The sequence below is a fragment of the Protopterus annectens genome, chromosome 2.part0, assembly GCF_019279795.1.
Source record: "Protopterus annectens isolate FY-2018-M chromosome 2.part0, PAN1.0, whole genome shotgun sequence".
Taxonomy (NCBI): domain Eukaryota; kingdom Metazoa; phylum Chordata; order Ceratodontiformes; family Protopteridae; genus Protopterus; species Protopterus annectens.
Genome location: NC_056728.1, coordinates 1,409,967,898 through 1,409,995,502, shown reverse-complemented (window position 1 = coordinate 1,409,995,502; position 27,605 = coordinate 1,409,967,898). Strand labels below are relative to the sequence as shown.

At 44.2% G+C, this 27,605-nt stretch overlaps 1 protein-coding gene across 1 annotated transcript in view; it reads left to right on the top strand.

Annotated features, from left to right (window-relative positions):
• NAA15 (N-alpha-acetyltransferase 15, NatA auxiliary subunit) overlaps positions 1–27,605 on the top strand; it is a 2,782,393-nt gene that overhangs the window by 308,696 nt on the left and 2,446,092 nt on the right. Inside the window, exon 2 of the mRNA XM_044060403.1 lies at positions 19,546–19,630. Coding sequence (XP_043916338.1) covers positions 19,546–19,630 — 85 coding nt within the window. The remainder of the gene's footprint in view (positions 1–19,545; positions 19,631–27,605) is intronic.

The following is a 27,605-nucleotide window of genomic DNA, read 5'->3' as shown; positions in this document are numbered from 1 at the left end:
TTTTTTCCCTTTCCCATATATAGCTATTAAAACACAAGCCAAAATTTTTCCTAGGTCTCTCTTTGCACCTCCTTTTATTACCAGTTTTATCTAGTAGTTCTTACCATTACTGGTATTCTCCCCTTATTGAAAAACTTAATGCTGAGCTTCCTGTTTTTGGTACATTACTTTTTTGCCATTGCTGGTAGTGTTCCTGTGCTTGTGCTTTTCCTTCTCTCATTACAGAAAGTATGTTGGGGAAGCCTACAGGGTTTCAGAAATGTGTGGCTGGTAGCCACAAGATGCCAAATTCTGATTCCCATTCAAAATGTGTATACCGTTTGGGGGCAGCTCATTCAGAAGAGGATTGCTCTATTTGCATGGCATTTTGGTTATTTGGCCATGATTGAATGACCGAACAAACTAGTACTCAATGGTCTAAATCCTTCTGATTCCTCAATTTGCATCTTGAGCTTCCCTATCCAGGAAAAAGATCTGATAAACACAAGAGTAATAGGCCCAAAAAGAACAAGGGGATAAAAATAAAAAATAGCAATTCCCTGATCGCTTTTTGTCATCCATTTTTATCTTCAGTTCCAGCGACAAAAACTTTCCAAGTCTTCAGATCCAACTAATCTCTTGGATCAGATTCTTTTACGGTCCAAGGCCCCCTTCTTTTCTGGAGAGAGTTCTCTCCTGGATTCAGTCTCTCCCAGGTTGTGGTCATCCTTTATGCGGAGAGATCCTTCTAGAGATCTTGGAGATCATCTTACACATCTTCATCGTTGATGTCCGTTAGGTCTACTAGAAGCTTGACAGAAGCTGATGTGGATAGACTGAAGTTCCTCATGACCAAAGTCAGTTGGAAGTGGTCTCCCATCAGACCTGTGAGCTTTGGACTTTCTCCCTAACCTATGGCTGCTACTACCCCTATCTGACTTGTGTATTCTGGGATGTTGGAGCCAAGTTCTTCCAGATTCTCTCTGGTGGATCCAAAGTTATGATAATCTTCGACTCCAGCATTGTCTCTGTCCTGACTGGCTTGAATTTCCTCTGAACTGGAAATACTTTGGAGCAGAGTATGGGGGTTAAGGGTTCTGGTCTGAAGCTGTTTGAGCCATCTTTTCCCTTTGGAGACTTGCCATTAGATACAGCAGCTTTGGTCTCGGAGCAGAGTCTGGTTGATGCCCTTGAACATATTGGTGGTGCAGCTTTGGCTCCTACTGGAGTGATCTCTGATTTCGCCTCAGCTTCTACCTTTGAGGTTGTGAAGAGAGCACTCTAGTGTTCCCCCAGAACACCCCTTGAAGTCTCACTTGGGGCGATTCTTGAGCTAAGAAAGGCGGTTGGTCTTGAGCTTTTCCCAGGAGTAGTCTGTATTCCTTGAGGCTTATGTGTCTGTGTCATGTACTCCATGGGTGGTTCCCCTCTGCTGATGAGATGGTAGATTTAATCTCTCACCGGGCATGGAAAAATACCTTGTTGCCTCTAAAGAACGCTGTCACTGTATCAAAAGCCTAACCGTGGATGCTATGTTAGTGGCAGCAGTCACTCAGAAGGATCTTGCAGAAGACTGCTATTCTGTCCATACCCCTGACAGTGTTGTGGCGTTTGGACAGATTTGTGTTTATGCTTCAGCTATCTTTTGCTTTAATGTTGCTGAATTACTTGGCACACGTCTGTTTCAGAGACTTAACTAAGGGTCAGAGATGCCCAGTAGGAGTGAACAAGATGGGAAGACTTTCTGCCACAGTTGTACAGGTTTCTAACCCCCCCCCCCACCACCACCACCACCAAAGACCTTCTCTAGAAACCAGAAGGGTGGATGACTGCAAAGCCTTTGCAGTGCTCCCGAAAAATTGCATGATTGCACTCTGGAGGCAGTCTAAGGATGCTCGTCTCTGGTGATAGATGTCCAGGCTTCTGAGTGCAAAAATGCGTGTGGGAGCAGTAATTTTCAGAAGCTTTTTCATCCTTTCTCTGTCCACCCCCCAGCAAAAGAAACTTCTTGAAGTACCATCCTCTCCAAGAAAAGCGCCAGCATTAGAAGTAAAAACTGCCAGACAAGTGAGTCATCAAAAGGGTCCCACCAGAATAGTAAAGGTTTGGAACTTATTCCAGGTTCTTTTTAGTGCCCAGAAAAGAATGGGGGCCAAAGCCCAGTTCTGGACATTAGTCACTTGGACCAATATGGCAAACACACACAGTTCCAGATAGTCGCTGTCACCATGCAGTTAATCTTAACTTTTCTGAGAAAAAAAATGACTGGATGTGTTAGACATTCAGGGTGTGTACTACCACATCAAGATGGACTGATGTTCCAGGTGGTTCCTTTGCTTCCTGCTGGGAGCCAGTCATTTTCAGTTCAAAGCCCTGATCTTTGGTCTCACCACATCCCCCTGGGTGTTCACCAAGTGCATGGCAGTGATCGCAGCTAGTCTCCAACTGCAAGGGCTCAGGGTGTTACCCTATCTAGGCTATTGGCTTCTTACCACTTCTACCAGGTCTCTGTTGGTCTGGCCTGAAGCTGTTAACTCTCAGAATGGAACATAGCTGAAGTAATGGTGAAATAGGGCAAATCTCGGTTCTTCTGAATACAGGTTCTGGAGTTCGTAGTTGTCTATATGGACGTGACCATTTAGATTGCAAGGTTACCAGAGAACAAGTTATTCATTGTAGGAGCTCAGGCTGAACAACTTTCCCATAAAGTGCCACCTGCCAGATTAGTCCTTCAGCTTCTAGGATTGATGGCCGCCTCCATTTCAGTCCCCTTGGCAAGGTATCGTATGAGTGTTACAGTGGACACTAGCAGTCCAATGGTCTGTCAGATCACAGTCCATGACTTTTTCAATCTGCTTAACAAATATCTGCAGAAATCGTCTAACTTGGTGGATTCGTTCTCTAGAGGTGCTTAGGGGCCGTCCTATCTTTCAAAGTCATATTGACCATGGATGCTTCAAAGCTAGAGTGGAGGGAAGGTATTACCTGGGAAAGATGGTCTAAGGCACATGGTCCCCATTGGAGGCCAGTCTTCACGTCAGTGTCCGAGATGAGGGCAGTCCTAGCATTGCAGGCGTTTTAGGATGCCTTTCTTTAAGGGGTGGTTTCTGTCCAGACCAACCATATGTCAGTCTGGTACATCAGTAAACAAGGGGGAATATGCTTCTATCCCCTGTATCGAAGCAATGGAAATGTGTCAGTGGCTGATATCATCCAGCTGCATTTTGTTAGCAACGCACATACCAGGGAAGACCATTAAAAGCAGACAAGACTGAGCATATCTATTCTACTGCCTCAGAAGTGGTGTCTCAGTCCAACAGTAGTGACAGACATTTCTCATCATTGTGTCCATCCATGCTGCAATCTTTTTGCTTCTTCAGGCAGTTCCAAATACATAAAGTTCATTATCTGATCTCCCCTGGAGGTGAGTCCCTGAGAAAATGCTCTGATCCATGATAGTCCCACTAGTCTCCGGTATACCTTCCCACCACCTCCTCTAATACATAAATTCCTGCAGAAAGCACTACAGTGGAAGATTACAGTCGTCGTCCTTGCTCCTTTTTGGTCTCTACAGATCTGGCTTCCCTTCCTTTGGCCTCTGCTAGTACACCCCTGCTGAGGTCTGGATTTTGATCCATCACCCCTCTGAATTGCCTTATCTGGGTATCGAGCTGTAAAACTAACTGCTTGGTTTTTCCACATACAATGATGGCTAGTCAGTCTAGGCTTTCATCCCAAGCAGTCCATATTCATCTCAAACTTTCCATTAGGAATGTTTACAGAATCAAATGGAAACTATTTTTCATTTGAGCTCAACAGAGAATCTTGACCTCACTCCAGCTCCCCCTTATCAGCAGTATTAGATTTTCTTGCCTCTATTTTCCATAAGTGTTATTCAACTGTCAAGGTTCTGCTGGTGGCAATCTCAAACGTCCATATTGGTGCGAATCACTCTTCCTTAGCTTCACTCAAGTTATGCAAAGCTTTCCTGAAGGGTACTTTTATTAGACCCCCATTCAAGGAGTTTACCCCTTCTTGGCTCAGAAATTGTAGTAAGGCAGTCATATTGCAAACTCATTTTGAAATCTGCTGCCAAGGTGAACTTAACATTTTTGACTTGGAAAAAACTTTTCCTGGTAGTGATTACTTTTTCTAGATTGGTGCCAGAGCTTCTGCCTCCATACATCATCTTCCACAAGGATAGGGTTTGTTTATTCACCAACCCCTCTTTTTTGCTACAGTAGCTTCACAGACCTCACTAAACCAAAGTATTAATTACCAGTCTTTCCAGTTTTTGAATAAAGGAGAATACGTGCTTCATATTAAATTTCTACCTTCATCAAACTAAACCTTTTAGGAAGTCAGATCAATTTTTTTTCATGTTCTGTAAAGCCAGGATGGGTCAAAGTGTGTCAGGGGTTTAGTTAGATGGTTGGTTGTTTGTGTCTCCCACTTATAAGCAAAAAAGTTTGGCCTTTACTAGACCACCAAATGCACACTTGAGCTATTTCCACTTCAGCCTTCTTTTCTAGGGCTTCAGTTGATGACATTTATGCTGCTGACACCTTGTCTGTCTGTACTTTCATTTCCTGTTATAAATTGGATTTGCTTTCCAGAAGTAGTGCATTTGGATCTGCAGTCCTCCAGAACATCCTTCCATGAAGCCACCCATGGAAATAAGTGACTGGGTACTTTGTGCCATCAGTTGAGGAATTAATGGAAAAGACAAGATCAAATATGAAAGTTATGTACTTACTGTAATGCTAGATGTGTGTTATCTTCCTGTCCATCCTCCACTCTCCTCCTTCCTTTCCATTTTCATCTCCTTGAAAGATTTTCTTTGGCTTCTGGTATGACTGTAGTGCTGCTATTGTCACAGCACTTCATACTGCTGCAGCTCAAATGCAGAATGTCTTTGCTTGGTCATGTAGTTTTATGGTAATACATGTTTTATGTATAATGATTCTTGCAGGATTTGAGGGCAGATTTGATTCTAGCAGGTTTCAAGGGCAAATTCAGCCTGAGGAAATGTGGACCGGAGGGGATTATGGGTAAGCTGAGAAGCATGAGCTATGGATCCCAAGTCTGAAAGCATCTTAAAGTTGATCTGAGCTTGGATTAGAGACCCATCAGTTGAAGGGACAGAAACATAGATCTAACTTTTACGTAACTTTTTTTCCTGATCACCAGTAGTGAAACAGTGGAGTTGTCCTACTGTTTGGTCATGGGGAGTGGTGAGGTTACAATACTGATAGCACTGGCACCCCCATATGAAAGTATGTTGTGTACAGTGTATGCCTACTGACACCCATGCTCAGATAATGGCACTGTTGTAGCTGCAACATCGCTTTCTTTGCATACCTTTGCAAGACATATACTTAATGATCTTCAGGTCTAGTTTTGCCTTTGCTGTTTTTTTTAAACACTTATTGAATCATCAGTTGTGACACAGGCAAATTTACATTTATACAAAAGTAATCAAACTGTGTTAAATTAACATCAACATACTTCACATATATTGCTATATATCATGTAACCTAAGCAACTTTACATAAATTATGCAATTCCTGCCCCTTTTAAACAAACATCTTTGCTTATGTTGTAAGTGATGGTTTAATAATCGTACATTTATATAAATGAAAACAAACCACACTGATACAATCCTAGTTGCAAGCATTTTACATCATGAACCATACTGACACTGTGCTAGTTGCAAACGTTGTAAATCACTTAACTCAATCATTTTCAAACATTACGTAGCTCATTGAAGTCCTGCCTTCTTTTAAACATTCCTCCCCTGTATGTATTCCCGCAGTTTCCATTTTTTCCTATGTAGTTTGTTCCTGTCCTTTTGTAAAGATCTCAATTCCAGATGTTCGTGTTTCACTGTTGCAGTCCTCACCTGTGGGTTATCCCTAATGTGGTAGCCGTCAGCCCGAATGTCAGTCTTTTTCTGCATCTGCTGCTGTCACCTGTAGTCTGACATCAGGTCCTCAGTGCTATAAAGCAAGGCAGCCGACGCCATTACCCCAGTCTCTCTTGCCGTGGAGCCGTAATGGAAGCAGTTAGAAAGTGTGCCGGTCAGTTGCTACCAGAGTTTGAATTACAGCTGAAAACTTCTTAAAGGTAAGTACCCCGTTAGGGATCCGTTTTTCTTGCAGTAACCGATGTCTGAAAAGTTAACAATAGTCTCACCTGTGGAAAGCGGATCCCACACTGAGACTTCCATTCATACTGCGTCACTTGTTTAGGCCCAGATCACGATGTCCCCATTGCCGGTTCTGTGCCCTCTTTAACGTGAGAACCATTTGCTGTAGAGCTCTTATTGTAGACTGGTATTTTCATCTTCCATCTTCGTATTCCGAAATGGCGTCCCGTCAGCTAACAATCCATGGACATTCTGAAAAAATGTAGAGAGAAAGATGGAGATAGACCACACAAGGCTAAGCCTTCCGACAGCACTACCCTGCTAAGCAGGTCGTCAGTTCTCCGGAATTCAGTGAGGGGCTTTCACAGCCCCTGATGGCCAGTACATTATCTACACAGGCCTCTACTGAGACCCTTTTGGAGTCTGGTATGTCGCAGAAATCTTATTCGTTTTCCGAGCCTTCGGCTGTCTCTGCCTCTGTTGGGTCTGGAGCCGCGATGCAGGCACCGGCTTCTGAAGAGGCCTCTCACACTACTGAATCTAGACAAAAACTGACTTCAGTTTCTCTCAGACCGATGGATACTCTTAGGCCTAGAAGCCAGGCCACTCTTAGAAAATCTGTCTCTAGCCACCATCTTGCTCTTGCTCCACCACCCCAAGCACAAATGTTTAAAATGGCGTAGGATCTAATCTCCCTTTATCAGGGGGTAGTCAGGCCACAACTTCTAAAAGGAAAAGACACCCTTCTCCTGAAGTTATAACATAACAGGATTCTGAGGAAACGGATTATTCAGATTTTGAATTGGAACAACAACCTCTGACTGCTTACGAGTATTCAGATGCAGATGAATCCATTCCTTCTACCTCCTCCCCAGAAGACATTTCCTTTTGGGAAACCCTTTACACCCTCAGGGAACATTTCCAGTGGGAATCTCAGGATTTCTCCCAGTCTAAGACGAGACTAAGAGTGTTTCTGGACCTGTCCCAGCATATAGACCCCTGGCCATCCCCATATTTTAGAAGTGGTGGATGGTGTTTTCCATGTATCCAGCTTAGTCCCTGACGCCCTTCCAGTAAACCTGACTGGTATTACAGAGTACTGGATTCTCACAAATACCTGTACAGAAATCCTGCTGCAGACCCACAGGTAATTAATTACACAGGGACCTAAAGGAGCTAAAACTAGTTCTGCCAAGTATCTTATTCTTTCTGACAAGGATTCTAGAGCTGTGGACAGATGGGGTAAAAAATATATAAACCTCTGCAGCCTTTAGCTATTAGAGCTCTCAACTGTCAGTTCCATATGTTAAAATATCAACACACTTTGGAACTATTAAAACAAAAGATTTCAACCTTTCCTAACTATGCCAATTTGAAAGAGTTAGATTTACTGCACTCTAATTGTCAAGTGGCCAAACACTCATTACACTGTGGCTATGACGCCCTAGAAGCCTCAAGCAGGGCAGCAGTGTCGGGATCTGTCATTAGGAAACATGCATGGTTGAAGGAACAACCTCTCCCTGATCATGTCAAATCTAAATGACTTGATGCACCCCTGGATAAGGACCGCTTGTTTGGAGTAAAAGCAGAAGAGGTGCTTAAAAAGATGGAAGACGAAGCAAAATCTGTGCAAACAGTAAAAGATTTCTGTCAGATTCAACCTCCCAGGTTCAGCAGGAAGTTTCCCTCTAAGCACTGGTCCTTCCCTGCACCTAGCAGACAGGGCCAAGGGAAGCCCTGCAAGGACAGACCACCCAAGCCTCTATCCCAGGGGCAGCAGAGAACCAGAGTGAACCACCTGTGCCCCAAAGGCAGGGAGTTCTAAGCCATCCATCTATGGCAAAAACTCTCAATGACTCCTTGTCTCCCCTCTGCCCTCCATTCACTCACCAAAAGCTAGGAGGAAGGCTCTCCCTCTGCAATGAAAATTAGCTTTCTTTAACAAAGGACCAGTGGGTCTTACAGGTAACTTTTCAGGGATACAAATTCTCTTTCAACGAACTCCTATTTCCAAGAGTACCCAGATTTGCCTCCAAATTAGTGGGCAGAGGCATTGAAACAGGTCCAAACTCTCTCATATCCCAGGGGGCAGTAGAACCTGTCCCTTCAGACCAAACAGGCAAAGGCTTTTTATTCCAGACTATTCCTTGTTCTAAGAAAAGAGGGCACTTGGCACCCCATCCTGGATCTATCCATTCTGAACACCTCCCTGGTGGTCCCCAAATTCAAAATGCTAACTTTGCAGCACCTGCTGCCTATGCTGACTAAAAATGCCTGGCTAGTGACCCTAGACCTAAAAGATGCCTACCTTCACATCCCCATAAGGGAATCCTGCAGGAAATTCCTGCGCTTCAGAGCAGGCTCACTCACAACACTTTCAGTTCTCTGCGCTACCCTCTGGCTTATCTGCTGCACCCAGATTATTCAAATGCTTAGCCCCGGCCATAGTATTTTGCAGACAGAGACATGTACAGATTTACCCTTATCTGGACAACTGCCTCATTCAGGCAGAGTGCAAAGAAAAGCTGCTCCAGGACTTCTCTTTGTCAAAACGCTCCTGTCTTCCCTAGGGTTCATCATCAACGAGAAGAAATCAGAGCAAACACCCTCCAGGAAGATCATTTTCTTGGGAGCACTGTTGGATACAGCATCCCAAATGGCCTTCCTATCCCCAGAAAAGCAGAGCTTCCTGCCTATTTATTTTACCCAGCTGGCTTCCAGAAGTCACCTCACTGTGAGGAAGTTCTTGCAAGCCTTGGGGTACATGGCATCTTGCATCCTTCTAATTCCTCTGGTCAGGCTTCGCATGAGGAAACTTCATTGGTATCTAAAGAACTTTTGGTGTCAGCACACTCAGACTCTAGAGACCTCTCTCCCTCTGATCCCCTGTATAAGGGCCGGGTTTCTCGGGTGGGCAGGGGCCTGTGCCAAGAACAAAGGTCATCCCTTCATCCTCTGCCCTACCGGACAGACCATCACCACCAGCGCCTCAGACATTGCTTGGGGCACTCACCTAGCAGGCAGGTGCGAGTGCATCCAAAGTCTTTGGGATGCCCAGCACCTTCCCTTGCACGTCAGTCAGAAGGGCATGATGGCAGTACAGAAGGCTCTGACATCCTTCAAACCCCATCTCAGGCCAGGGGTTCTCTTTAACAAAACAGACACCACCACAGTAATGTGGTGCATCAACAAACCGGGAGGGACCCAATCTTACCCTCTGTGCAGGCTAGCCATGAACCTCTGGCTGACAACCTCCTCCATGGGATTACACCTAATTGCCCAGTACCTACTAGGGATCAGTAACACCCTGTCAGACCACCTAAGCAGAAATTTACTGGGCCCCCACAAGTAGCTCCACAGAAGTCTTTTTGCAAGTCATTCAAGAGTGGGGAACTCCAGAGGTGGATCTCTTTGCTTCACACCTCAACCACCAGCTGAAAAAATTCTGTACCAGGGAGTATCACCTCCTAGCATGGAAAGTGGATGCCTTGACCTTCTCCTGGGACTCCCTCTTAGTGTACGCATTCCCTCCTCTGCCTCTTATTCCCACGGTGCTGATCAAGATAAGGGAGGAGAGACCAAAGATCATCCTCATTGCTCCAGATTGGCCCAGACAGAATTGGTACCCCTTACTGCGCAGCCTGACATTGCAGCTTACCCTGATCTCAGACCTCTTGACCCGTTTGGGGGGGGGGGGGGTTGTTACACCTAGACTTGCCCACTCTCAAGCTGTCAGCATGGCTAATGCTTTAAAAGCAAACAAAAGGGCCTTTGCTAAGCAAACAGGTGCTAGATATTATCATAGAGGCCAGGAGGCCCAGCATCAGCAAATCTTATGCAGGGAAATGGAAAAGTTTCTGTTCACGGAGGCAATACCTCACAACCTTCCCATTCCTCTTATCCTGGACTTAACTAGCCGAGTTACTCAATAGTGGCCTCTCCTTCTCCTATTAAAATCCATGCTTCAGCCATTTTAGCTCATTTCAATACAGACCATCCCCTCTTCTCACATTCTCTGATTAAACAATTCCTCAGAGGGGCGTCTAATATCAGACCTCCCAGAAGGCCACCCATGCCAGCCTGGGACCTGAATTATATTTTAGAAAAACTAACCTTGCCACCATTTGAACCTGCTGCTTCAGCAGAATTGAGGTACCTCTCCTGGAAGACTGCTTTCTTACTAGCTAAGCCAGAAGGGTTTCAGATCTTGGGCACTCATGGCCATTTAGCCCTTCATTTTCCATGCAGACAGTCTCCCTGAGGACTAACCCCTCCTTCATGCCCAAGGTGATATCTGATGTGACCCTCAACCAGGCCATACATCTACCCACCATCTTTCCTAACTCTCAAAACAAGGGGAAAAGAATTCTGCACTCACTCTATGTACACATACAGCTCAGATACTACCAGAACCATACTAAACCCTTCAAAAAAACAGACCAGCTTCTTGTCAGCTTTGCCGCAGGGGCAGAAGGGGAAGCCCATTTCCAGATGTATATCACATATCCATTTCTGCTACAGACTACATGGGAAACCTCCTCCCAAGTCTATTTGTACCCATTCCACTAGGGCAGCCTCCACTTTCACAGCATTACTCGGAGGCTTTCCCACCAGGGATATCTTGGAAGCTGCCACATGGACTTCTGTCCATACCTTTACAAAGCATTACCGCCTTCCTCTAAGGTTAGGGCTGGGTTTGCCTCTGCAGATGTTCATCGTGCATACAGCTGCAGTCATAACAGATGGGTTCTCCTGCCGTCAGGCGGGTCCTCGGTCGGCCGAATTCCCAAGTCTAGGTCCGGCGTCGGTTGTTGTCGCTTCTTCCCTGACGTCAGTGCGACAGGGGTATGAAAGAACCAGCCAACGTCATTTTCTTCAGTCTTTCTTGCCGCACGGTGCTCGAAGCAGAAGCAGTTCGCAACTGAAGTCTTCTTGAAAGCTAAGTACCCCGTTGGGGAAACTTTTCTTGCCTCAGACCGATGTCAGACAAAGTTAATAATTGTATTTCATGTGGGAAGCAAATACCGCATAAGGATTTCCATTCCCTCTGTATTCCTTGTTTAGGCCCAGACCACGACGTCTCGGTCTGTCGCTTTTGTGCTACATTCAACAAACGCACCATTAAGCGTCGGGCGGAGTTCACCCAGCATTACTTTGGCAAAAATTTAACTATATTATGTTGTCGGATACTCCGACTCCAGTTTTGTCTAAAAAGCGCAAAGATAAGGACCGACACATGAGGTCTGCAGCCTCTACCGACACCACGCCAAAGCCGACTACAAGTGGTCCGGTTCTCAGCGAGGCGCCTACGCAGCTCCTGACTACCGACGACACTTCATTGGCTGGGGGTCTCCTGTGCCCGAGGTCGCAGGCTCCTCGGCTCACACTCCAACTACAGATACCGAAGCTACTCTCGGCGGTGAATCTCAAAATGTGGACAGGTCTACCTCCTCTCAATGTGTCTTCAGACCTTCCTCTTCTTTTTCCATCAAGGCTTTCACTAAGTCTAAAGCAGCCATGCATTCTAAGAGACAAGCTACACAGGGCCCATCTCCAGGCCCCATGCCTAAAAAACAGATGCTTAAAATGGCTGAGGATTTAATTACTCTTATCAGGGGTTCTTAACCCCCACCCGGACAAAAGGCCCAGAGTGGAGGAATAATCCCCCTCCTCTGAACAGGGCTCCATTATATCAGAGCACTCTGATGAACAGGAACATTCTTACTCCCCTTTTGAAGACTCTGATGCAGAGGAGTCCATTCCCTCTGTATCCCCCCCAGAGGATTACTCATTTGGGGAAACTTTGCATACCTTAAGGGAACACTTCCACTGGGAAGGCCAAGATTATTCAGATTCCAAGAAAAGGCTTAGGGAATTTTTCTTGCTACCTCAGCACAGGCCTCTGGCTATACCTCCTGTCTTGGACATACTAGATGAGGTGTACTCGGAGGCCTGCCTTAACCCGGATTCTCTACCTCCAGCCCCAGTCAAGCCTGACAGGTACTACAGGGTTCCTGACTCTCACCAATTTCTATACAAAAGCCATGCTGCTGACCCAGAAACTATCTCACAGGGCCCCAAGGGAATTAAGGCCTCCACTGCTAAAAATCCATTACCTTCTGAGAGAGATTCCAGATCCTTAGAAAGGTGGGGAAAAAAGGTATATACCTCGGCCTCCTTAACCATGAGGGCATTAAACTGTCCGTTCCATATGCTAAGTACCAACAGTTTCTGTTATCACAATTGAGAAGTAAAATGTCACAACCTGAACAACCAGACTTGAAGGAGTTGCAGGATTTGATGCATAGTGCAGAACAAGTGGGTAAACATACCTTACAATGTGGTGTTGATGCTCTAGAGGCCTCATGTAGAGCTGCTGTTACAGGATCAGTCATACGTAGACATGCCTGGCTCAAGGAACAAACCTTACCAGATCATGTCAAAGCTAAATTACTAGATTCCCCTCTACAAAAGGATGTATTATTTGGTGCTAATGCTGAGGAGGTATTAAGGAAAATGGAGGAAAAGGCTAAATCAATGCAAACAGTGAAAGATTTTCTACAGGTACAACCCCCACGTTTCAGTAGAAATTGGCCTTCCAAAAAGTTGGTCCTTTCCAGCCACGGACAGACCCCAAAGAGGTAGATACAGGCGCCCGAGGGGCAGAGGGCAATCCCAAGGATCGTTTAGAGGCAGACAATGGCAAGCTCCTACACAGAGGTGGTGAGGATAACTCGCAGCCATTCAGAAAGCAAGCCCAATGACTTTCCCCTTTGCATGCCAAGCAAGGCTCAAATGGCAGCACCCTTAGGCAGAAAACTGGCATTATTTTCAAAAAATTGGCATATTGTCACAAAAGACAAATGGATCCTGGACATTATAAACAGAGGCTACAGATTCCATTTTCACACCCTTCCAAAAATGAGAGGCATGCCAAACCTGCCACACAATCAAAGGGCAGAGGCATAAAGACAAATTTCAGATCTCAGACATGAAAGCTATTCAAGAGGTACCTACTCACGAACAAGGTCAAGGTTTTTATTCCAGACTATTCCTGGTACCAAGGAAGGGAAAAGATTGGAGACCTATTTTGGACCTATCCATCCTAAACACATTTCTACTCGTACCAAAATTCAAGATGCTCACTCTACAGCAGCTTCTTCCCATGCTGGGCAAGGAGTCTTGGCTGGTAACATTGGACCTCAAGGAGGCATACCTGCATGTCCCAATCAGACAAAATTGCAGAAGATACCTCAGATTTCTTGCAGGTTCAACCCATTATCAGTTCTCTGCATTGCCCTTTGGCTTATCTACTGCGCCCAGAGTATTCACGAAATGCCTGGCATCAGTAATTGCTTACTGCAGACTTCAAGGGATACAAATATACCCCTATTTGGACGACTGCCTGAGCCAAGCGGACAGCAAGCACATACTTCTGAAACATCTGGCTTATGTAATAATGTTGTTGAATTCTCTGGGATACACAGTCAACAAAAAGAAATCAAGGCTAATACCCTCTCGGAAAATAATTTTCCTGGGTGCCAACTTGGACACAAACACCCAGATGGCCTACCTCATGCCAGAGAAGCAGGGGCAACTAACTCAATACTTCAGAACACTAGCAAATTGCACCAGGCTGACTGCAAGGAAAATCCTGCAGGCTCTGGGATTCATGGCATCTTGCATCTTACTAATCCCATGTGCAAAGCGGCATATGAGGAAACTTCAGTGGTACCTGAAAAACCTATGGTCTCAACACAGCCACAGTTTGGAAACAATAATACCACTAATTCCATGTCTTCAAAAGGAATTTCTGTGGTGGGCTCAAGCATGCCAAACACAGGTCTCCCATTCAGCAAGCCTCAAGCAAATCAAGTCATCACAACAGACGCCTCTGACTACGCCTGGGGGGCGCACATGACAGATCGGTGCATTCAGGGCAAATGGTCCCAAAAAGAAAAGCACCTTGACATCAATCAAAAGGAAATGCTAGCAGTAATAAATGCTATTATAGCTTTCAAAGACCTTCTGCAACCAGGTCAACTAGTGATAAGGACGGACAACACCACAGAAATGTGGTACATACAAACAGGGAGGAACCCATTCATGCCCCCTATGCAGGTTGGCCATGTCACTTTGGAACATGGCCCTGGACTTACAAATCGAACTTCAAGCACAGTACTTGCCAGGCAAGGAAGACACGCTGGCAGACAACCTAAGCAGAAATTTGACAGATCCACACGAATGGAAGTTGCATCCTCAAGTTTTTACAGAGATAATTCAAGCATGGGGAAGGCCAGACATAGATCTCTCTGCCTCCCACAAAAATCACCAATTGACAAAATTCTGCTCAAGGATTTTTCATCCAAAGGCCTGGAGAGTGGACGCTCTCTCTTTCAGTTGGACATCAATGACAGTTTATGCCTTCCCACCTCTTCCTCTGCTGCCCAAAGTTCTATTAAAAACCAGAGCAGACAGACTCAAGATGTTTCTCATTGCTCCAGACTGGCCAAGACTACACTGGTACCCACTCCTGAGGAGCCTGACGCATTCCCCATCATGGACCCTGCCTCTAATGCCTCTTCTGACTCAGCACAGCTTCAAAACTCTTCACAGTCAGCTAAAAATACTCAGTCTAGCCGCATGGAAGATTCCTTAGCATCACAACAGACCCTACTCTCCAAGGAGGTGCAGGATGTCATTTTGGAGGCCAGAAGGCCGTCTACTAGAAAAGCTTAATCCGCAAAATGGAAACGGTTTTGTGTCTGGAATGAGAAAAAGGGCCGGGATCCTGGAAAACTGATTTTACCTCAAATATTATAGTATCTAGCTGAGCTGTTAAGCAGTGGACTTTCATTCTCCTCCATCAAAATCCATGCCTCAGCCATTTCTGCAGAATACAACACTGATACACCCTTATTCTCTCACCCCTCTTAAGACAGTTCCTCAGAGGAGCTAAGAATCTAAAACCCCCAAGGAAACAACCAATACCTGCTTGGGATCTCAATTTCATTCTAGAAAAGCTGACCTTGCCTCCTTTTGAGCCAGCTGCCTCATCAGATTTGCAATATTTGTCCTGGAAAACTGCTTTCCTTCTGGCTATTACCTCAGCTCGTAGGGTATCAGAACTACAAGCTCTCATGGCTGTGCAGCCTTTTATCTTCCATCAGGACAGAGTTTCCTTACGAACCAACCCGTCCTTTATGCCAAAAGTGGTATCCAGGGTAGCTTTGAATCAGGCTATACACTTGCCTACCTTTTTCCTAATCCTCAAAACAAAGGGGAGAGATTACTACATTCCTTGGACATCCACAGACAACTGCGTTATTTGGACAGAACAAAGCCTTTCAGAAAATCAGAACAGCACTTTGTGTCCTATGCTATAGGAGCTCAAGGAAAGCCAATTTCCAAACAATCAATCTCAAAATGGATAGCCCACTGCATACGCTTTTGCTATTCTTTTCATGGCAAAACTGTACCTACAGGCATCGTATCTCACTCCACAAGGGCCACAGCTACCTCTGCAGCTTTCCTCAGAGGAGTTCCTACCAAAGATATTTTGGAAGCAGCCACTTGGAGTTCTGTGCATACCTTCTCCAAGCACTACCACTTTCCATTATACTCCAAATCTAGAGCGGGCTTTGCCACTGCTGTCTTGCAGGGCATTCTGGCTCCTCCTAGTTCCACCTAGTGCCAACCACCCCTTTCTTAGCTTTGGGATTCTACCCATCTGTTATGACTGCAGCTGTATGCACGATGAACATAGTACAGTTTTGTACCTACCATAAATGTAGATGTTCGAGTGCTAATACAGCTGCAGTCCAGGTTTCCCTCCCTCCTTCCCCTCTTGGGACAGGCCTATTGGCTAACACCTCCTCATGCAACCTGATTGGGGTATTCATTCTTGATGTATTTGCTTGCACTATTGTATTTTGATTATATGGCATTGCTTTATTGCACAAATTTATGTATTGCCTTCCTTCTGGGGGCACCTGACATCTGGGGCAAGAAAAACTGAAGAAAATGGCGTCTGTTGGTTCTTTTATACCCCTGTCGCACTGACGTCAGGGAAGAAGCGACGATAACCGATGCCGGACCTAGACTTTGGAATTCGGCTGACCGAGGACCCGCCTGACGGCAGGAGAACCCATCTGTTATGACTGCAGCTGTATTAGCAATCGAACATCTACATTTATGGTAGGTACGAAACTGTACTTTCTGCAGGGCATGCTGACCCATGCCTAATCCTTTCACCCCTCTCCTCAGCTTTGGGAATCTTCCCACAGGTGATGACTGCAACAGTGAATACACTCTAACATAAGTGTACACAACTGTACGTTTTGTCTCTTATATTCACTACTTAATATAGTTTTAGATTTTGATTTCTGTTTTCTAGTAATTGCTTTTTTGGCAGCCACCATAATTACACACAGCAAGGCCTTACCATGTCTAGGAAATTCTGATTCTGTATTATAGCTCACAAAAATCTCCCTAGTCACACCAATCCGCTCTCCCAACATCTCTGACAGTGCATCCTGCAGGGAATCATTAAAGTCCGTCAAAGCACTGCACTTACAGAAAATATGTTCCCAAGTACCTCTTTTTTTCTCATACCTCCAGCATTTGCTGTCTACCTGAGGAAAATTTCTCTGGAGTCTACTGGAGTATAAAAATATCTATGGAAACATTTCCAAGCAAAAATCCTAAATCTTCTAGACTTTGTTGCATATTTGGGATACTACATATAACCTCCCATTGTTAGTTTTGCCTTTGGTGTTGTCATAAGATGTATTGTCATGATGCCCCCCCCCCAACACACACGCACGGAAGTAGCTTTTCTGTTTAAGTGGACAGAATAGCAAGCCAATGATATGAAACCACGTCGTATACTTAACATATCAATTGAACTTAATCTATGCTGTTTCACTTCAACATAAACCCACCAACCTTTCCACAGCCCTGGCTGAAAGGAGCCTGGAGGAATGTCTAGAGAGGCTTTCTGTGTTGTGTGTTAATGCACATGTGTTTTGGGGCACCTTTGAGATCTGAAGAAACAGACGCAGAGTATTGTGGGAGCTAGGGGAGAAGTTATGGTTTAGGAGGGTCTTCAAGCTACCTGTAGCATCTGTTGTTTGAAGTAAATGGACATGGATCATGAAGTTCTGTGTTTTAACAAGTACGCATGTAACTTTAATTTATGCCATTTTAAATTTAAGCCAGAATGGCCTTTAGAAGTTGGACAAATATTTTAAAAACAGGTATGAAAAGTGTGGCTTTCAGCTCTCTTCAGAGTAACAAACGTAAAATGATTTAAGAAAAAAATGTATAAAAGTAATGTTTTATTCGGTTTACTATCACATTGTTGTTGGTAGCAGAACCAGAAGTGCAATTACGGCATTGTCGAACCTTACAGTAGTGAGCATTTGCTGTAGCAATGTTCGACAATGTAGTGCAGATCGCACAATAGTGGGGATCGGGAAATGTAACCTTTCCTCAGTGTAGTGCGATCTTGAAGTTTGAATATGTAAGTAGGCGGTGTGTGGGAGCGCAGCCCCCCACATGGGGGGTGCAGGGGGACTTGCCCCCTGCAAAAACTGTTGTTGAATGTTGAGCAGATTTGAGCATTTGTGTAGTAGACATGTCCGACATTCGACTTCACTGAAATGCTCAATTCGGCATTTACAGTGTTGTGTTTTCCGAACATTCTATTCGGACATCTGTACACTCGAACATTGTACTGTCTAACCTGTGATAGTAAACCTTTTATTCTGTTGCCTGCTGCTGGTTTGCCTTTGAGGCATAACTCATGGTCTGCAAACACTGAAAATAGGAACAAAGAACCATGAAAAATAACAGAACAGAGTAAAAAATCTGGACATCTAATTAGCATTAAAATTTGAATACCAAATGGTACACATCTTTCCGTTTTCAATGGCAATGCAGTGGAATGTGGGACGTTATTCAAATACGTTTAAAATGAGTGGGAAAAATGATGGAAACATTAGAGAGAGACTAAAATCTGCTGACTTTCATGAACTGCTTCTCACAATTCTACCACATAAGGTCATTTATCTTTGTTTCCGAAAGGAGGAGTTGTTGTAAGATTTGTGTCCTTTCTTTATTGTTGCTAATAGTATGTTGGGTATGTAGTGCAGCTTTCTGTGTACTAGACAGCTTCAAAAATCACGTGTGGTGTGGGTGGATTCGAAAAATTATGTGAGGGGGTAAATCAAGTATGAAAATAGGGAAATGCCTCCAAAAATTGGGACATCCTAAATAAGTCCTGAAAATATGAACGTTCTTCAAAATTAGAGAGTTGAGAAGTGTGCTTTGAGGGATGGATCTGGCTAAGGTTGCTATGTAGGTAGTTTCACAGGTAACAGTCCCTGAAGATTTCATAAGAAAATGAAAAACACTTTGTGTGTACATATTGAGGAGGGAGGTAAAGGCTGTGGGGTCTGTCAGTTTCAGTACTTTGAAATCCACGAAAACAGGTAGAGGAAAACAAGGCAGCAAACACCAGCGAGTGAAATAAAACTTCTTTAATACTGATAAATTGTAAAGCACTTTTCGTTTGAGACTATGCTCAAACTTCTTCAGACAAATTGATGTTCACAAGTATTTATACCTAATGCAAGAGCTGCTCACATGAGCACTACAACAATTAAGCAATTAAGAAATTAGTTGTACCAAAAAGTTGAAGCATTTAAAGGCGTATAAAACAAACCAGATCTGCCTAAATGCTCACAATACATTTTTTATACTTAAAACCACCTTCATATACTGCAGAAAAAAATAATAAATAAACAAGTAAAAAAGCAATTGATAAAAAAATATAACCATTCAACATGTTAATTAAATGACCTACTAAAAATACGTATGTGTGTCAAGCAATCTATACTACGAAAGGTAATAAACAAATAAAATGTAAAAAATGTATATAGGAATATATACATCTATCTTAATAAATTTTTAAGTTTTAAAACACTGACAATAGAACAGCCTTCATTAAGACCGGGGGTGTTGTACGCATTTAATTTAACTTGCCACAAAAGTTCTAGTTCATCCATTTTTAGTGATCAGTACCTTGCAATATAGGTTTTGAATGGTGAGGCCTCAAAATACTTTTATCTAGGGGTATCGGTGTAATGTACTGTATCACAGAACAACTTGAAGTGACTTGTAGTGCTCTTCAGAGATTTGTTACTTGTTTACTGTTTTGGTTTATTCCCTTTTATTCTGTACAGTTGGTAGTTTATTTTTTTGTGTAGTGGAAACTGGGCTTTTATTTTATAGCAGTGGCAATAGAGGTACCATAAGTGAGGTCTCTTGGTCCTCTGTTTGCATGTTAAACTGGGAGTGGCGTATCAGTAGAATAATAGTACTGACCTTTTTTTTACTATGATTTTTATCCACAGCGTTGTTACGAACACAAGCAATACAGAAATGGGCTGAAGTTTTGTAAACAGATTCTTTCCAACCCTAAATATGCAGAACATGGAGGTGGGTGAACACTTTTTTTCATTTTATTTGAAGTTAATTTTGAATTTGTGCTTAAAAGCGATTTCCAGTGGTTCCATTCCCTCACATTTGCAGTGAGTTAGAATAACTCGTACCTCAGCACTAGGAGAAACGTAGAGGAAGGCTGAATTAATATTTTCTCATAAGAATCATGACAAATAGTCTTGTATATGGTGTATCACTGAGTAATTGGTTTAGAGTAAACCCATTTACTTTTTTGATGTGGTGCTGCTTATTTGTTATGCTTGAGCTTTGAGTGTACCTGTTCACAGCTGTGGTAGGTACTTGCACTCTACTGCAGCAGTGTTAACTTTAGTAGTGGTAACCCCTTATGCATTAGCTTGGAAGGGTATCTCCATGTTGTATGGTGCTCTAAAGTGTCTTCCTAAACCTGACCTTGAACTGTTATTTATTGAATTTGTGAGCTATGGCTAGGACTGCTTTCAGAGTTTTTTTTATAAGCTTTTCCCCCTTCCCTTCAGATGAGAAAGCATTTGTTGAAGCCACCACATATCAACAGATGGGTCTGTATTATGTTATCGAATCACTAAATGCCTAACGGCTAAATACTCAAACGGCCATTCATCGAATCGTTTGTTGTGGGGGGCTGTGCCCCCCCCGCTAATTATATATACCAACTCCGAGGCCCCACTACAGTGGGGAAAGGGCAAATATTCCGTTCCCCACTATACTGCGACTTCTCAACACACTTCGATGAATGGCCATTTCGAGTATTTGGCCATTTGGCATTTAGTGGTTCGATAACGTAATAGGGACCCCAACAGATGTATGGTTCTTTTTTCTTTTTTAAAGGACTTTCCATAGTTAATATAACTGGATATCTGTGACCTTTCTTTTGGTTATTAAAATCCCAAGTTTCATTTAGAACACAAGTGCTTTAGCAATGCGCATTCCTGTGCCAAGGTCATGCGTTACACCCACCCCGAAGTTTCCATCTTTTTCTGTGCAGTCACACATTTTGGATCTTTGTTTCACACTTTGTGTTAGAAAGTTGCTTTCCAGGTGTGTTTGTGGTTCCAAGTCATAAGTTCGGACCATCCCAGGAAATACATGACATTGAGTATTAGAGATGCAACACTTCATTATTGGACTTAGGCAATTAACCACAATCAAGTCCGAAACCTTTACTAAAGACAAGTGATGAAACTGAGTGGATGACTAAGTTATATACACAGTCTTGTCACAGATGGATGCATGAAAAATCTAAGGTAAAATGCTCAGCATTCTAGTGTAAGCCCATGGTTTACTTTGCTTCATAATTTGCAGTACTTACTGTGGAATGAAGTTTTTTTGTGTGCTGGGTCTGCTTTCTGCTGAAATGTTTTCATCCTCCTAATGTGCTTGGCTGTTTGATAGTGCCCTAACTGACTTGGATGCATGGGGTTTTAAGCTGGGGAGTGAAACTAATGAAGGGGCTTGGCCCACTCAAGTCTCCCATTTCGGAGGAAAGGATTGTAGGTGCTTTTGACGCACTTTGGGGTGGTGCGAGTTTTCTCCAGTAGTGACTAGGGAAACTACCTTCTATGCTTCAAGGATAATGGGCATTGCTGCTAGCTGGAAACATTCCCTGAGTGAATGAGGGAAGGTTGAGCACAGACGTCCCATTCCATGCCACCTTTTCTTGTGTAGCTGAGTGTCTGCTGCGATATACGGATGGTAAAAAGGAAAACTGATGGACCACTCCTGATAACTGCCTGAATTATGTCCTTTTTGTGCTAGAGCCAAATCCAGCACGAGGTAATGTAAGCAACTACCTAGTGCCTGCTGTTGGCTGTGAATGGAGACGCCTGGCTTTATTAAAAAAAAAAAAAAAAAAAAGTGTAGCTTTAAGAAAATAGTATTCGCCACTTAAAGAAAAAACAGTGACAAAGTACAGACTGTGTGGCTTTGGTTTGCTGTGCGTACAAGAGACAGTGGTGCAGGTTAAGCCCGAGCGTGCAGCAAGTACATTCTGGAAAAGAGATTTTGAATCAGCCTAGTTTGCTTCCAGCAGGTTTCCAACAAGTGAGTGCATTGAACTTGTGTGTGTGTGTGTGTGTGTGTGTGTGTGTGTGTGTGTGTGTGTGTGTGTGTGTGTGTGTGTGTGTGTGTGTGTGTGGACTGCCCCAGTTAGGGGCACTTGTAATAAGTGACTTTGCTTAGAGTCAAACCCTGAACCTTAAGTATTTGGAGACGGGAGGCCTCCTGTAACTTTGACTGCAACCCATAGTAATTTACAAAAACAATGTCGGTGATGGAATTTCATAGTTCTATAAGTGGTGCAAGAGCACATTCCTGTGGTGCAGAAGGCCTTGGGTTCTATTCCCATACCAAGTGGATTGACACTGCAGTACAGCACAGGGGGGAGGGTGGTGTGTGTGCTGTGCTGCAATCCTGAGTGTGTTTTCCTTTGGAAGAGACCTTTAGACTGGGTCATCTCTGCTTGAGTTGATCGTAGCTTAGGTGGCTGTATAAGGTACAGCACCTATTGAAAAGATTAGGGGAAAGTTCCTTCATGCCCTGACTGAGAATGTGTTTTTGGATGTTTTTGGTTTTGGCCTGTGTACGTCTTGGGTTACCCTCTGGTGGATGAACTTGATTTATTTTCCCATCGGGCTTGGAAGGAACCAGATACCGTCAAACCCATTCCTAAAAGACCAGGCATGTTTTTGCCGCCAGACCGATGTCAGAAAAACTAAATGTATTTCTTGTGGAAAGCAAATACCTCATAAGGACTTTCATTCTTACTGTATCCCTTGCCTAGGCCCTGATCACGTTTCTGGCTGTCTGTTCTGTGCTAGATTTAACCAACGCACTATTAAGCGTCGGTATGATTTTGCTTTAAACTATTTTGGATGCCAGTTTAATTATCCAGAAATGTTGTCTGATAGCCATCCGACTACCGGAGTTCACAAAAAACGCAAAGAAAAGGAGAGAGATAAAAAACCGAGGACCAAAACTGACTACTAAGCTTCTAAGCCAGTCGCCGGTTCTCAGTGAGGTGCTTTTGCAGCCCCTGACGCCCGCTACTTTAGAGTCGCAGGCCGCTACCGACTCCCACATGGGGTCTGCCATGCTGCTGGAAACTCAAGGTATTGGAGCCTCGAATACTATTCCCTCAGATGGGTCAGGAGCCGCTGAGCAGGCACCGGCTTCTGAGGGTATATTCAGACCTAAACATCTTTATAGTAAATACTTCAGTTTCAAAGGCAAAGACCAAAAGCACCTTTTAAAGCAAAGAAACAAACTCAAGAGCCACGTGGACAGGCCTCCATGCCCAAAAAACAGATGCTCATAATGGCTGAAGTCTTGATTACCTTGATCAGGGGTTCCCATCCCCCTCCTGGTAAGAGGCCTAGGCAAGAGACTGACTATGAATCTTCAGATTAGGTTTACTATTTCTTCTGATTCCTCTTCTGATCAGGAATATTCTTTTCCCCCCTATGAGGATTCTGATGCTGAAGAATCTATACCTTCAGCTTCTCCTCCTGAGAACTATTCTTTTGGGGAAACCTTGCATACCACGAGGGAGCATTTCCACTGGGAGAGCCAAGATTTTTCAGAATCTAAACAGAGGCTCAGAGATTTCCTTTTACTATCTCAACACAGACCTCTAGCCATTCCACCTGTGTTAGACATTGTAGATGATGTGTTCTCGGAGTCCAGTCTTACCCCTGACTCCTTATCTCCAGCTCCTGTTAAGCCTGATAGATATTACAGGGTTCCTGACTCTCATAAATTCCTTTATAAACACCCTGCTGCAGACCCAGAGACTATTTCACAGGGTCCCAAAGGAGTTAAGGCTTCCGCTGTAAAAAACCCTACACCCTCTGACAGATTCTAGGGCACTGGATACATGGGGAAAAAAGGTTTACACATCTTCTACCTTGGCTATAAGGGCCTTAAATCGTCTGTTTCATATGCTCAAATATCAGCAACATGTCATGGCATTGCTTAAACAGAAAATAATGTTAAACTCTGAATGTGCAGAAAACAAGGAAATGCAGGATTTATTGCATGCAGCTGAAGACTAGTGTGGTCTCCTTTAAGGCCCCCGAACCGGCGGAAAACAGTACTCAAGCCGCTGAATCACTTACAAATGCCTTCTACCAGCACCTGCAGGACTGCATGGATAAGGCAATCCCAAGCAAAACAAAGACTCTTTGTACCAAAGGCAAGCGTCCAGTCTGGTGGACCCCAGCCATAAACAAACTCTACAACAAAAGGAGGAAGCTACTACAAGATAGAGCAAAATCCTTAAAAGGTAAGACCCCCTTGATCACTATAAGTAAAAAACTAAGAGCTCTCATAAAATCATCCAAAGCAAATTTTGAGAGAAAAATAGCTAAAGACTCAAAAGACAATCATAAGGCCTTCTTTAGCTATGTTAGAAACCTGGGAGGAAACTCCCAGATATGCTCAGAACTAGTTCAAAATGATGTGAAGATTACTGATCCTACAGACATTGCCAACATACTGGCTGACAGGTTCAGTGCAAACTTCTCCCACCCAAAAGGAGAGATATCTATACCAAGCGATTGCAGCCCCCCACACATCTCCAACGCCCAAGTGAGAACTGCTCTCTCCAAAGCAAAAAACACAGCATCCATGGGACCTGATGGTGTCCCCGGCTGTGTGCTCCACGAACTCAACGAGGAATTAAACCCACAGCTAGGACAGCTGTTTAATCATAGTCTCACCTCTGGATACGCACTCCAGGAGTGGCGCACTGCAACTGTGGTCCCACTTCACAAAGGTGGTGCCTCCACCGACCCTGGAAATTACCGGCCCATTAGCTTGACAAGCCCTATCTGCAAAGCCATGGAGAGGATCATAATAGACCTCATAAATAAAGACATAGGGAATTTGCAGACTTTGGATCCATCCCAGTTTGGCTTTGTCAAAGGCAGATCATGCCTTCTAAACTTGGTTGACTTTTTCGAAACAGTCACCAAAGCCATTGATGAGGGAAAGGCAGTCCATACAGCCTACCTCGATCTGGCGAAGGCCTTCGATACAATACCCCACTCGAGTATCGTTGAAAAACTCATCAGCTTAAATGTTAACCCATACATCACAATATGGGTTGCAAACTGGCTGAGTGACAGAACCCACAAGGTCAGAGTTGCTGGCGCCATGTCAGACTCAAAGCCTGTCACAAGTGGTGTACCACAAGGCTCAGTCCTGGGCCCACTCTTGTTTGGCATCTACTTTTCCGAAGTACAAGCAAACACAGGAGGGTTATGGCTGACAAAGTTTGCAGATGACTGCAAACTGGGCGCCATAGTAGAAAACACATCTGGCACAGATATTCTTCAGAAGGGTCTCACAGAAATGGATAACTGGTGCCAGAGCCATGGCCTAAAGTTAAATGCCAAAAAATGCATAGTCATTCCCGTCGGGAAAAACAAGGTTACCCCTAGCTACCAAATAGGTGGCAATCCACTGAGCACAGAAGAAGTTATCAGGGACCTGGGGACCCAGGTTGATAGTAGTCTGTCATTCGACACCCATGTAGCTAAAGTAGTTAGGAAGACCTTCTACATTGCCCACCTTATGAAGGGATTCTCATCTAGATCAAGGGAGGTCATAGTCTCCCTATACTCATCACTCATCAGACCAATGATTGAGTACAATGCCCCATTCGGAATGTATCTGACCCGACACTTGCAGCAGCTGGAGAGGCCACAAAGTTCCTCACCAAAAGGATAAAGGGTCTCAAACATCTGTCCTATGCTGCCCGACTGAAAGAACTCCAGCTCTATTCAGTCGCCACCGCTTGCTCAGAGGTGACCTTTGCCTAACATACAAGGCCATGTCAAACCCAGATTTGATGAATATGCTTCACCTCAAAAAATCTAGATCCGTCAGAGCCACAAGGGTGGGAGACTTAAACCTCGACACGGCTATTAATAGGACGTGCTGGAGGGATAGATTCATCACCCAAAGACTCCCTATGCTGTGGAATAAAATCCCGGTATATGTGAGGCAGAGCACCTCGCTGGCCTTGTTCAAGAGAAATCTTGACCAGTGGATGGGAGATCGCAGATATACCCCAGGGATTACCTCAGTGTCACTGCTCGACAGAGGCACAGCAAAATAATGGGTATAGTTCCCCATACTAAAGGGGTGGCGCAAGCCACAAAACTATGGGCTAGGCTTGTAAATGCCCTCGGGCAGATAGCCTAGTATGAACCTATGAACCTATAAGTTGGAAAACCTGTGGTTTTGATTCTTTGGAGGCCTCCTGCAGGGCCGCAATTGCGAGTTCTGTAATTAGGAGGCATGCTTGGTTAAAGGAACAAAATCTGCCTGATCATGTGAAAGTTAAATTATTAGATGCACCTTTACAGCTTGATACTTTGGTTTAAGGCAGAAGAGGTGTTAAAGAAAATGGAGGACAAAGCTAAATCTGTGCAAACTGTCAGATTTCTTACAGGTACAGCCACCTAGGTTCAGCAGACACTGGCCTACAAAGAATTGGTCCTTTCCTGTGTCAGACAGACCTCAAAGTTGCAGATCCAGACGCCCTAGAGGCAGATCCCAGGCGCAGGGTTCATACAGGTCTAAGCAATGGGGTGCATCTACCTCCAAAGTTGGAGAACACAAATAACCTTACAGGAAGCAGTCCCAATGACTTCCCTCTGCCTGCACCAAGCACTTCTCTCCTGGCAGCACCCTTAGGGGGAAAATTAGCACTTTTTTCTCAAAATTGGCACGTTATAACCCAGGACAAATGGGTTCTGAACATAGTGTCACAAGGCTACAAGTTCTGTTTCCATACCCTGCCAATGGCAAATGGCTGGCCAGGTCTGCCAAAAAATCAATGGGCAGAGGCACAAAAACAAGTCTCATCCCTCATGGGCATGGGGGCCATTCAACTAGTACCAGAGCAAGAGCAGGGACAAGGATTTTACTCGACTGTTTTTGGTACCCAGAAAAGACGAAGCCTGGAGACCAATACTAGACCTATCTATTCTGAACACATTCCTGGATATTCCAAAATTGAAGATGTTGACTTTGCAGCAGCTTCTGCCCATGCTGGGCAAGAATGCTTGGCTTGTGACTTTAGACCTAAAAGAGGCATACCTGCATGTCCCAGTCAGACAATCATGCAGAAGATACCTCGGATTCAAGGCTGGCTCAATGCATTACCAATTCTCTGCACTGACTTTTGGCTTATCTACTGCACCCAGGGTCTTTACAAAGTGCCTGGCACCAGTAATTGCATTCTACAGACAAAGAGGAATACAAATCTATCCCTACTTGGACGACTGCCTAATTCAAGCAGATAACAAGGACTTTCTACTACAGCATCTGGCATTTGTAGAAAGACTTCTAACATGCCTAGGATACACAGTCAACGAAAAGAAATCAAAACTAGTACCCTCTCAAGAGATCATATTCCTGGGTGCAAGCTTAAATACAACTGCCCAGATGGCTTATCACACGCCAGACAAACAAAGGCAACTGACTACCTATTTCAAAATGTTGGCAACAAAGACCCAGTTATCTGCAAGAAAAATTCTTCAGGCTTTGGGCTTCATGGCATCCTGCATCCTACTAATTCCATATGCAAGACTGCATATGAGGAAACTTCAATGGTACCGAAGTGTTTGGACTCAACATTGCCACAGCCTGGAGACAATGATTTCTCTCATTCCCTGCCAGCAACAGGAGTTTCGATGGTGGGCGAAGGCTTGTCACCAAAACAAGGGGCAGCCATTCACATTACCCTCAGTCAGGCAGACACTAACAACGGATGCTTCAGATTATGCCTGGGGGGCCGATATGGCAGGAAGATACATTCAAGGTTCATGGTCCTCAAACCAGATGCATCTACATATCAATCAAAAAGAGATGTTAGCTGTTCAAAATGCTCTGACAGCCTTCAAGGACCTACTTCATCCGGGACAACTACTGATAGACAACACCACGGTCATGTCGTATATAAACA